Below are 12,816 nucleotides of genomic sequence, written 5' to 3' on the forward strand. Positions count from 1 at the left end.
CTTACCGTGTGTGTCAAAGGTCGAAGTGACTCCACTATATATAGTACGCACCTATACACAAACGTACACACGCACCCAGGCCCGCAGTTTTAAGGATTCAACTACCGACCCGCCTACGGTTTAAACGTTTACCACCGTCACTGCTTCCCCCGGGGGGACCCAGCTTTGTCAGTTTGGTGTGCGCGCTTCCAGCAGTTGTGCAAGCGCGATTTCCAGCATGGAAAATTCCTCACCAGGTATAATATAGCCTTATCAGCGAAATTTCGAAAACGTTTATGATGTGAATATTGCGATTATGTTAAGTGTTGGTGAATTAGCTATTACTTTTCTTTCTTTCTTTTTTTTTTTTAGAGAAGCGGTGTGTGCAAAGGAAATTTGAAAAGAGTGAGTCTCATCTCCCGATCAGAAAACGAAAGAAACATCATGCAAGTAAGTACTGTTTAATATAAAAATGTAATGTATAGTACCATTATCTTTTTTCGAAATATTCAACCTAAGGATTATTGCGAGTTTAGTCTGAAAGGTAGGGTTAAAGTAGAATAAGATCTAGGATGGAGATTCTCTAGTTTCCTTTTTGCGTATTTATAATCATTACGTGTGTTTACAATTTGGCTTTACAATGCATGCTTAAAATTTGCCTTAGACCTTTCAAATAAACTACAACAGTAGCATTTCTCTCTCGTTCCAGTGCTTACGCCTGGAGGGGAATTACCTGTAAATACATCGTCTCATCACGCAATTCCTACATCCTCAAAAACGGATGGAGGGGAATTACCTGAGAAAACAACACCACCTCAACACGCAATTGCTACAACCTCAACAGGTGAAGTTTCACGTGGGCAACCTCCCACACCTGGGGCATCCCCCACGACACCTGATACGGGACCGACACTCATTCTCATTAATAGAGAGACCGCCTTCAATTACCTGTACGTTGTTGAAGAATTCTCAGCCCTCTCAGTAGGTGACCCAACATTATTTATGGTAATTTGTAGGGATGATATTAGTGTGCGAATACGGAAATATTTTAAAAACAAAACATTTACAGCCAAGATTGTGGGACTTTTGAACTCTAGTATGAGCAAGCTAAGCTTTCAAAAATTGGGGGAAACGGAAAACGAACCTGTGGAGCTTTGGCTCCCAGCGACGATTATTAACGCTAGTGAAATCGATAAGCTCTTAGATAAATGGGAAAGTTTCATTGAAAATAAATTCCCGCAAATAAGCAGTGAATTAAGGGGGAGTGGGTGGACAGTTGAAGGCGTCATGTATTTTAAACTCTTTTTTTTCACCGCCAAGCTGTAATGTCTGGAATGGGTGCATACATTTTTCCTAAGAAAGAAGTCTGCGGAAGTGAGAAAGTTTTTAATCCCTCTGGAATTGGGAATTCCTGCCTAATTCAATGTCTGGCTGCCTACTTTATCGCTAAACAACAGCCATCTCCACGCTGGAAAAATATTTATCGCGCTGTAAATAGTATTCAACGTTGCTCGGAATACGTAAATTTTACCCGACTCACTTTCCCCATCCAATGGGAAGACATTTCACGCCTCGAGTTGGCAAATCATATCTCCATTTACGTTTACGAAATGGAAAGATCCGCGGACGGAAGGTACCTGCTGCAATTGTCGAGGCGGGGAATGAAAAAATTTCCAAGCTTAGTCCCACTTCTCCTCTTAGATGGGGAACATACATGCCTCATTAAAGATTTTCATTCCTTCGTGAAATCCTTTGCCCGGGTAAGATCTCTCGACCCTCTGTACTTTTGCCATAACTGTCTATCACAGCATTCGACAACCTCTAAGCAAGAACAGCATGAAGCCAGTTGTGATCTCGCTGTAACCTTGAATTTTCCCCCCGTCGGAAGCACAGTAAGGTTTAGAAATCAGCATAAGACGCAAAGGTTTTCCTATATTTGCGTCTTTGATATGGAATCGGCTTTAGAGAAATCTCCCGGTGCGTATGGTATAGAGACAATACATAAATCAATAGCGTACTGCTACATCATTTTTGATTGCATAGGTCAAAGAGTGGCTTCTAGTTATTATTGCGGAAACGATTGCGTTGACAAGTTTCTGGCAGATCTTAATGCTTGTTGGGAGACAACAAGAAAGCGATGGCGAACTTTCCCCATTCATATGACAGCGGAGGATGAAAGGGCATTCCTTGAGCAGGATGTATGCCTATTGTGCAAGTCACCATTCAAAGACGGGAGCGATAAACATAGACATCACGACCACGCCAGTCCTAATAACAATTTTATTGGGGCCTACTGTAGGCGATGTAATTTATCATGCCGCGAACAAAAAACGCATCTCCCTGTTTTTGCCCACAATTCGAGTTATGACTTAGGCCTAATCCTTAAGGATCTTAAAGATAAAGTCCAAATCAGTATCATGACGAAACAAGGTCTAAAAATTCAGCGAATGTCTGTTGGGAATTTAATTTTTCTCGACTCTAGCCTTTCTAGGGTCTTCTTTGGATAGTTTAGCTTCTGAATATTTTAGGGATGGAAGGAAAGCACGATTAACGGAGGAAATGTTAAGTGGGATAAAGAATGAGGAACTTAGGGCTGAAATTATTTGGGGTAAATTACCTTTCTGCTATGACTATATAGACAGTCTTTCAAAACTCGAGGAAAGGCAGTTACCCCCTCAATCAGCATTTTACAACAGGCTAAAGGCGTGTGATCTATCGGATGAGGAGTATAAACGCGCCCAGCGTGTTTGGACTATCGCCAAATGCCAAACTCTGAAGGATTTTCTCCTCCTATACCTCATTGTAGACACTAGACTATTAGGGGATATTCTCATTTGGTGGCGTGATATTCTTTATAGTAAGTACGGTCTTGATTTACCGCACTATGTTTCACTTCCATCCTATGCTTTCGACAGCTTTCTTAAAATGAGTAACATCGAGTTGGATCACGTCTATGATGAGGAATTGTATAATCTTATCAGGCACAATGTGAGGGGCGGGTTCACTTCCGTTGTGCGTCAGTCATTCACAGCCAACAACCGTGAAATAAATTCTTCTTTTAATCCAGACCTCCACCAAAGCTCTTACATTCTATATTTGGATTTCAACTCTCTATACGCAACAGTCATGACTATAAATCTCCCCTCCGGTGGGATTCGTAAACTTTCCGATGAAGAAAAAGATCTTTTTTTAGGAAGAGGTATTGAAAATTTTATCACGAATAAGGACAAGGGATACTGGCTCCTTGTCACTACAAAAGTACCTTTGGACGAAGTTGCTAGAGCGACAGCTGAACTCCCCCTATGCTTATCTCATGAAGAAGTCACCTTTAGAAATCTATCTCCCTATTGTAAAAACGTGCTAGAGAGGGAAGGAGGACAGATGGGTGTAAAGTGCAAAAAGCTTATGGCCACCCACCGTAGTAAAAAGGAGTATCTTATTTCCCTCCCCCTTCTTCAGCTGTATATGGACTTAGGTCTGGAACTGGAAGCTGTTCATTCAATCTATGAATTCAATCAGAGTGCTTACATGAACGATTTCATGAAAACTAACATTGAAGCAAGGACAGCGGCCACCTCATCAACAGAGAAAAAAGCTTTTAAGGCTATGAGTAACTGCGTCTTTGGGAAGACTTTACTCAACCCTTTGAAATACGCGGAAAAAAGTCGAGTTGTTACGAAGCCCGCGGTTTACTTAAAAGAGGCTCGTAACCCGCGGCTAAAATCATCCATTCGTTTGAGTGAAGACCGTGTTATCTGCACTTCCACCCTTCCGCAGGTTGTCATCAATATGCCTAATTATATAGGATTTGCCATTCTGGAAGCAGCCAAGTTTCTCTATTATTTGTTTGATAAAATACTCAAGCGTAAGTATGGCGATAAAGTCAAACTCATTTACACTGACACAGATAGTTTCATTTTTGCTCTGGAAGTTCCCGACCTTAACTCGGAGTTTGCTCAAGAACCCCTGAAATCGTATATGGATTTTTCCAACTTCGATGAAGACCACCCTCTTTTTAATAATGAAAGAAAAGGCGAGTTGGGGCTTTTAAAATCGGAAACTGGTAGTACATTAATAGCAGAGGTGAAAGCGTTGAAACCTAAAATGTATCCCCAGCCACCTACATTCTCGTATGAAGCATGAACAGTATACGCAAATCCTGGAAGATCATCGAGTCAATTACGTCACTGTGCATACAATTAGAAATGTTCAGGGGCAGATGAGCACCACCAAAGTAGGAAAGAAGTGCCTTTCAGCCTTTGACGCAAAACGTTTCCACGTAAGTCAATACAATTCTTACGCATACGGTCATCTGGATATTGTAGAGGAGGAGGATGAGCAAGTAGTGAGGGAGGTCCCCACCAACAATCCTCTCCCCAAATTAGCGGTGGCGTCTTATTCTCCACCCGCTTCCTCGCGTTTATCGAAATTTGTGGAAAAAGAGAGAAGAAAAGGTTGCTGAGTACTTTCCTTTACCCGAAGGAAATTCATCTACATTGGCGTGAAAGGGGAAAACACACTTTCTCTCTCTCTCTCTCTCTCTCTCTCTCTCTCTCTCTCTCTCTCTCTCTCTCTCTCTCTCTCTCTCTCTCTCTCGGTACTTTCTTCCTACAGATGGAAATTCCACTGTAATGGTGTAGAAGGGAAGGCACGGAAGGAATATTGAAGAAAAAATAATACCTTAATGTATATAATTGCTATGTTTGCTTTTCCCTTTGTAAATGTATTGTCAAGCGGGTTGGTACTTTTTATTAATGGGGGTATTCATTCCACAGTACTTATATCATTGCATTTGAAGTAAAGGCACAGTTAAATGCGGGATCTGTTAAAATGTACAAGTATTTTAAAGAAGAAGACTTGGACATTTTTAGGGAGCCGGCGCGTATTATTGTGTCTGGCTTCTCCAACTCGGGAAAATCTTTCTTAGTTGAACAACTTATATTAAAGTACGAAAGTAAGTTTACGCACATTGTTATGTGTGGTGTGGATAGTCATACTTTGAAAACCCATCCAACAATTGGGTCAAAACTCTCTCTCTATGCCAATATCGTAGACCCGATGAGTGCGATAGATACGGAAGCTGGGGTCTACTCGATATTATACAAAATTGTTGTAGACGTCTTTACTAAGGGTCGGCATAAAAATATGTTATTTTTATTACGCAAAATATGTTTTACGGTGGTAAATACGCCAGGAATATAAGTAGCCTATAAATGCCTCGCATATGCTTTTGCTGAGAACTAGGAATATGTCTCAAGTTGAGTTATTAGGAAGGCAAATATTCGGTTCGCCTTTATCGAAAAAATTTGTGAATGTTTATAAAAAGGCTGTTATGGCTAAACCCTTTTCCCATTTGCTGGTAGATTTAAGTTTAAATACTCCTAGCAAACTCCAGTTGAGAACAAATATAGCAGGGAGTTCCTCGTGTGAGGTAGTTTTTGGAGAATGGGAGACGTAAAGAGAAAGATTTTGGAAACCGTATATGAAAACTATTCACACCCATCAAGCTTGGGGGGTATAAAATCCATCTACAAAGCCGCTAGAGCTCAGAACCCGGGAATTACCGTAAGTAATGTAAAAGACTATTTGTCGACGAAAGATGCTCATACATTGCATACACTCACAAGAAAACATTTCCCGAGACGTCAAATAGTGTCTCCAGCTCCTAGAGCTATTATTAGTTGCGATCTCGCGGATATGCGGCGTTTATCTAAATTTAACAAGGGCGTAAACTATCTTCTTATTTGCATAGATATCTTCTCCCGTTACCTCAAGATTGTTCCTCTCAGAAACAAGAAAGCGCAGACTCTGTAAAAAGGCTTAATATCGATCCTTTCCTTACCCGAATTTCTTGGGGTCAGCCGCCTTCTTACTGACCGCGGGTCGGAATTTTATAACAAACTTCCATCTAAGTACCTGAAAGAAAAAAATATAAAACTTTATAGCGTCTCCTCATATGAAATCAAAGCTGCCATTGCAGAGCGTGTTATACGTACGCTAAAGCAAAAGATATATAAGCATTTAACTCTGCGAAATACCCTCGTCTATGTTGACGTCCTCCCCCAACTTGTAAAAAACTATAATAGATCCCCGCACCGAGGATTGGGAGGGGGACTGACTCCACTTGAAGTGCATAGATATACAGACCCAGAAATCATTAGACAGCAATTTCGGAAAATGTATAAAGCAAGCGTGTTTAAACCCAAACAAAATAGTAATGCACTAGACGTAGGTCAGTCTGTGCGTATTGCGAGTGAGCTACGATGGTCTGTATTCCATCGCGGGTATAAAATACAAAATACACTAGAAATATTCAAAATTAGAAGCGTAGACAAGAGTCAGGCCCCATTGACTTATTATCTGGAAGATCTTGCCAATGCAAAAATTGAGGGGGTTTTTTATAGAGCGGAACTAATACCTACGGCTATACCAGAAACTTTCCCTATAGAAATTATCAGAAGGAAAGTCGAGAAGGGAAAAGTCAAGTATCTTGTATCATGGAGAGGGTACCCCCCCAAAGTTTTAACTCGTGAATACATAGTAAGGATGTTGAAAGGTTAGTCGGGAAAACTCGGAAATGAAATCCCACATACACAAACATGCTGATTTTATTCTCTTATTAAATTACATCCCCGCCAGAAAAAGGTCTGAATTAATTCCTTTACTAAAGAGGACCCATCTTGATTGCTTATCAGAGATCTTTTCCAACTTTTTAAAGGAAAATCTGACTCGTGATAGTAAATCAGTAGAAAAGGTGAAGAAATATAGGAATGAAATAAGGACGGTAGCCCGGAAAAAGACACCGCTTAATTAAAGAGAAAAGAAAAATCTTATCATCGCAGAGAGGGGGTGCTATACTTTCAGTACTTCTGCCTTTAGCCGCGAGTCTAATTGGGGGTTTGTTAGGAAGATGAAAGAGTATTGCCTAATACCGCGGAAGACGGCGGAAGGATTTAGTCTCCACCAAGACAGTGGGGAAAGTAGAGTTCAAAACTCTAAACAAAATGTAGAGGAGAATGGAAAGGGAGATAAGCAGCAAGCGGGGGGGGGGGGGGAGGAGATAATAATGATTTACTACGTAATCTATTGCAAATGATACAAGCGATGAAGTCCAGGTTTGAAAGTAAGCCAAAGAAAAGAAGACGTAAAGGGTTAGGGGGAAAACTAAAACGTGAGCCCGATCCTCTCCCCCTCCCTAAACAGGTGGTGTACAGCAATTCCCCTCTTGACCATCTGATAGATATGCAACTAACACCAACCAACAGAAGGCACGCCCTTGCTTTTCTCAAGTTTTTTGAAGGACGGAATGACTTCCAGTGGGATGATAGGGAAATTTAAGAAAACCCATCGATCGTTTAAATGTAATGGTAGTGTTATAGAAATTGATTCAACAAGCGGGTGCTATAGAGGAAGAGGACCTGCCTTTTTATAAAATCCTGTTGGATACAGTGGGAATTCCTTATTCATATATAAAGAATGCAAAAGCTCGGCTGCAAATTTATGGAAGTAAGGGGAAAATTGGGAAAGGAAGCCGAAAACGCGAGGAAACTAAAAGAAAAGAATTAAAAGACAAACTGCGTTGGGTTCCTTATTAGAAATTACAGTCTGGTGTAGATGGGTGTGAAATACGTGTGCTAACATGTTGCACCATCCGAAATAGGAAACGGCGGGGGGTGGGGTGTCTATGACTGAGGTGATGTGCGGAGATTGGCGCCGCAACTTTTCAGTCTATAACGGGACCTCCTCAGAATGCAGTACTCCCCTCTTAAACTCTCCATCACCTCCTTTACAGACAGGGTCCTAAAGAGGGGCGATGTCTGCTTGGTAGTGGGTGGGAATTCTATAGCCGTTGAGTCATACGGCCTAGCTGGTGAGACGTATAAAGCCTACCCATACGGTGATATTGTGAGCAGTAGGAGACGTCTTTTTAATTTGTCTCGGTGCATTCGTGACGATCTACATCCCGTCGGAAGTGCCATCCTGAGGAAACCACCGAGTTTCCCCACAGCGAGTGTACCATACGTAGCCACCCTAATTACCCAGTTTAACTATGGGTATTCTTACGACAACGATACAGTAGTGATGGGAAGCTTCGATCGTATGTGGAAACTTCAAAAGATAGTCATTTTGCCGTAAATTTGAAAAATGACACTACCGAGGCCCGCATTTTCAACTTTAAGAGGTGTCTAAATGAACTAGAACAATGCGCGCTGGAAAAAAAAATGATAGTATAAAAATTTTCGCTGTACCTATTGGAATTGGGCGGTCTGGTCATGCTGATCCAATATGGATGCAGTACTATTTGCCCGAGTTGGAGAATTCAGCGAGGAGGATTGCTGGAAGTGGTAAACAGCTTATTTTATTAGCCACTGAAAAATGCACGTTACCCACAGAATTGGGAAACCTGGAAAGGTTTTCACTCGCGGCACCGAAGGATTTACCCGCTAGTGCTTCTATTTGATTATTTTCAATGTTCTTTTTTATTTCATTGAAAAAAAGTTATAGGGTGTATCATTTTTCACTTTTAAGTTTGACTAAATGTACTCTTCATTCTGCGAATGAGATGATTTTCATTTTCTCGTATTCTACTTTTTAAAAATAATAATAAAGTACACCATTTTGTTTTATGTTTGGATGATGTAATTCTCATCTGCGAATGAGAGGATTTCCTTTTCTTATATTTTGTTTCTCTCTCTTTAAAAAAGAAAAAAAAATATCTTGTATTTTTATGTTTATGTAATTCCCTTTCAGCGGCAGGGAATAATTATGTAAGTGTCTTTGAACTCTTAAGTTTGACGTAATGTACCCTTTCTGTGAATGAGACGATTTTTTTTCATTTCAGATATTTTACCCGTCAAAAAATAGTTATAAACTGTATCATGTTGTACTTTTATCTTTGGGTTATGTAATCCCCATTCGGGGATAATTATGTAATAGTGACTTCATTAATAAAAAGTCTTACTGTCTTTTGGTTTTGGGTTATGTAATCCCCATTCGGGGATAATTATGTAATAGTGACTTCATTAATAAAAAGTCTTACTGTCTTTTGGTTTTGGGTTATGTAATCCCCATTCGGGGATAATTATGTAATAGTGACTTCATTAATAAAAAGTCTTACTGTCTTTTGGTTTTGGGTTATGTAATCCCCATTCGGGGATAATTATGTAATAGTGACTTCATTAATAAAAAGTCTTACTGTCTTTTGGTTTTGGGTTATGTAATCCCCATTCGGGGATAATTATGTAATAGTGACTTCATTAATAAAAAGTCTTACTGTCTTTGGTTTTTGGGTTATGTAATCCCCATTCGGGGATAATTGTGTAATAGTGACTTCATTAATAAAAAGTCTTACTGTCTTTTTGGTTTAAATATACCCAACACAAGTAGAATACTTTCAGTCATTTCTTAACCCCAATAGGTGGCGAAAGCCATATCGTAACACTGACCTCTCTGGGTAATAGGGATATTTTCCCTGAAAATAATGCAGGTAACTTTACAAATAAGCTTCAGAATAGTATAAATTTAGTTCTTAATTTGGAGCATGAAGTAGCACTCATCAATATTCATTACCCCAATGAAATATATGGCTTCGTCAGTGGTGAAGTTGATTCCGGAATAGAAATAATTATTACAAAGGTGCGGATATCCATAGGGGGTGAGCCTACTATTACGTCACGTACAGAGGAAACCTACAAGCCTAGATTAAGCATTCTATCCACTGATGCTGACTATATGGTATCCAGTATAAATGAAGACATAACATACGCTTTGAAGAACATCCTACCGGTCAAATTTTATAAGGAAAATATACCTGCGACAGGTCTATTAGAATATGACTATCAAAGAGAGAGAGTTCTACTCAAGTTCACAAAGAGACAGGAAAAAAGAGAGGCAATTTATCGAAAAGGTCCTATTCAGGCCGTAAAATTGAAATTTGGAAAAAGAATTGGAGCTACTTTGGGTTTTAATACAGACAAACCTTATCAAATTTTTGAAACCACCACAGGGGAACCTATGATTAAGACGCATAATCTGCTGGCACCTTTCCCACCCTCCCCAACATCCGGGGTAGACTTTGTTCTTGTTTATTCGGATATTGTTGAAAGATCTTATTTTGGGGGTAAGAAAGTTAATATATTAGACAGCTTTAGTATGTGGGGTAGTAAAACGCGGGGGTATCATAATTACGTGTATTACCCCTTAGGGACAAAGGAATTGGATGCAATATCAATCCGCTTGACTGATCAAGAAGGACGAGCAATACACTTTCGTGAGGATAGTAGCACAATATGCATTCTTCATATTAGGCCGAAGCAGAAAACAATATAAAAGCAAGTACCCAAGCACTTAGGTTTATTCTGGAGCGAGGCGCCATGAGGGTAGCGTTTATCCCTCCCTCTCCCGAGGAGTTCAGTATCATATTTACTAGTGATCCCATAAAACTTCAACGAGGAGGGTCTCTAGGGGATATTGAGATATTTAGAGCCCCCAGGCGTTCGCAACAGGGCGGTGGGATTTTTAGCCTATTAGCTGGACTGGCTAAAAGAGTCGCACCCTTTGTAGCAAAAGTCGTCTTACCGTCGGCCTTAGAATTTGGGCAAAATGTTATAGGTGATTTACAACAGGTAACAAAAGATTTCAGGTCTAGTCTTAAACAAAGGGAGGTAGAAGCGCTAAAATCGACTGGGAGACGCATCGTTACTGGCCGGGGAAAGAAAAGGAAAAAAGTTAAAAGAAAGGGCAAGAGAAGAGTAAATAAAAAGAAAATCCTTCGTAGGAATTTAGGATATAAAGACGTGTTTAGCGCGATGTAATTTAGTTCCTGTAAATAAGTGCGTGAGCAAAGACATTAACAATGGCATCTGCTGCTCCGAGAATTGCTGGCCATGTGGGGAATGAATTACCTACATCCCATTTTACCGCTGGCGTCGTAGATAGTTTTCCGAGACCCAACCGGATGCGGATAGTAGAGACATCAGTGACTGATCGCCAGACGTCTTTTATTCTCCCTACTAATCTTACCTCGGGAGGGGCTATCACTGATCGTTATCTCGAATTTCGTATCAATGGCATAGAAGGAACTCTAATTGATTTAGCGAGTGTAGCTATAGAACTTCATTTAAAAGTTACGGCCCCGGATGGAAGTGCGTTGGGTGATGACACAGATGTTATCTTCGTCAATGCTTTGGCGAATACAATCTTTAAGTCAAGCCAGGTTTATATCGGAGAAAGACTCGTAGAATCAAATCCCCATTTCAATTACTGGTCTTTTATAAAGTTATTAACTACTGCTAAATCCCACACTGTGAAAACAATTGGGCGTCTTGGATACCTTTTCCAGGATTACAAGGGAACTTCCATTTCAAATGTACTTCCGGCTGATTATTTTACAAAATTGAACAAAATGGAAAAGGAGTGGGTGACTAAGGGAAAAAGAGAAGGACTACATATCATTCACCCACTTATGGTCGTTTTTGCCTCTGTAGATGAATATTTGATGGATAACATAGATGTTCGTATCAAGTTGGAATTAGCCCCGAATGCATGGTTCATTAATTCCACCGCAACTATTGACGAATTTAAATTTAATCTCCAAGAAGCTAGACTGCACGTTGATAAAGTTATCCCAAGACCACCGGCTTTACTGGCACTCCATCAGGCACTTTCGAATCCTAATAGTTCCGTAGAAACTGTCTTTAATAAAACACTTTACAGGACGTACGCGTTAGCTCCTAATCAGACTCAGGCAACGTTGGATTTACCTTTCAATAAGGTCATACCTGAAAAATTATACCTAACCATTGTTAATATGGAGAGCTTTAATGGAGTATTGAATAGAAATCCCATTTATTTCGGCCATAATAATTTAAGTCATATAGGAGTAACGCTAAATGGATCCACTTTATACGACATAAGGTCGCAATTCCCAGAAAATTATTCCCATCTTTACTACGAGACATTAAAATCTCTAGGGTTAACTTATGATCATTTAATTCATTTTGATTGCTACGATCGTGGACGGACGGTAATTGCATTCAACTTCAAACCCGAAATTGCATTAATGGATACTCTCGAGGTAGAGAAAAACGGGGACTTGAGGATTAATTTAACGTTTGATCGACAGATTAACGAAAATAGGCTTATTTTATTGTTTGGAGAAACCCAGGGAGTTATAACCATCGATCAAAACCGGAATGTGTATTGCGACGTCAGGGCGTAAGACATGAAAGTTTTCCTAGGGATTCTTTCAGCGTAAATTCTCCGCCTGTGATAAATGAACACCCATAATGTAAGGTTTTCATACAAGTAGGTAAAAATATCCGCTGTTTTCATGAGGGGATATTTTTAAAGGAAGTTAGGCTTGTTTTATTGTTTGGAGAAACCCAGGGAGTTATAACCATCGATCAAAACCAGAATGTGTATTGCGACGTCAGGGCGTAAGACATGAAAGTTTTCCTAGGGATTCTTTTAGCGTAAATACTCCGCCTGTGATAAATGAACACCCATAATGTAAGGTTTTCATACAAGTAGGTAAAAATATCCGCTGTTTTCATGAGGGGATATTTTTAAAGGAAGTTTTTCCTAATAATAAACAAAAACACTGTTACAGGTATTTTTAGAATAAGTGTGTGTGTGTTTAAGAGGGTGGGGGTGTTGGGAGTTCACTGCCCCGCTTTCCATACCATTATTTGGTGAAAATATATTAACGGAGAGGGTAAAATGATCAAGTAGTCGTACCCTGGAAGTGGTATGGGCGAGGTGTAAGATGAATACCAGGGATATAGAATTTGCTTTGAGGAATAAACTCGGGAATGAGGCGCATTTTTATGGATGCGT

The 12,816-nt window shown here is 40.0% G+C and overlaps 1 protein-coding gene across 1 annotated transcript; it reads left to right on the top strand.

The window, feature by feature from the left end:
* Positions 1-349: 349 nt before the first annotated feature.
* LOC137643692 (uncharacterized) lies at positions 350-4,484 on the top strand. The gene is made up of 2 exons (XM_068376393.1): positions 350-429; positions 689-4,484. The coding sequence occupies exon 2, from the start codon at positions 2,539-2,541 to the stop codon at positions 4,120-4,122; it is 1,584 nt and encodes a 527-aa protein (XP_068232494.1). The 5' UTR covers positions 350-429; positions 689-2,538; the 3' UTR covers positions 4,123-4,484.
* Positions 4,485-12,816: the final 8,332 nt, after the last annotated feature.

The sequence above is a fragment of the Palaemon carinicauda genome, chromosome 7, assembly GCF_036898095.1.
Source record: "Palaemon carinicauda isolate YSFRI2023 chromosome 7, ASM3689809v2, whole genome shotgun sequence".
In the NCBI taxonomy this organism is placed as follows: Eukaryota; Metazoa; Arthropoda; class Malacostraca; order Decapoda; family Palaemonidae; genus Palaemon; species Palaemon carinicauda.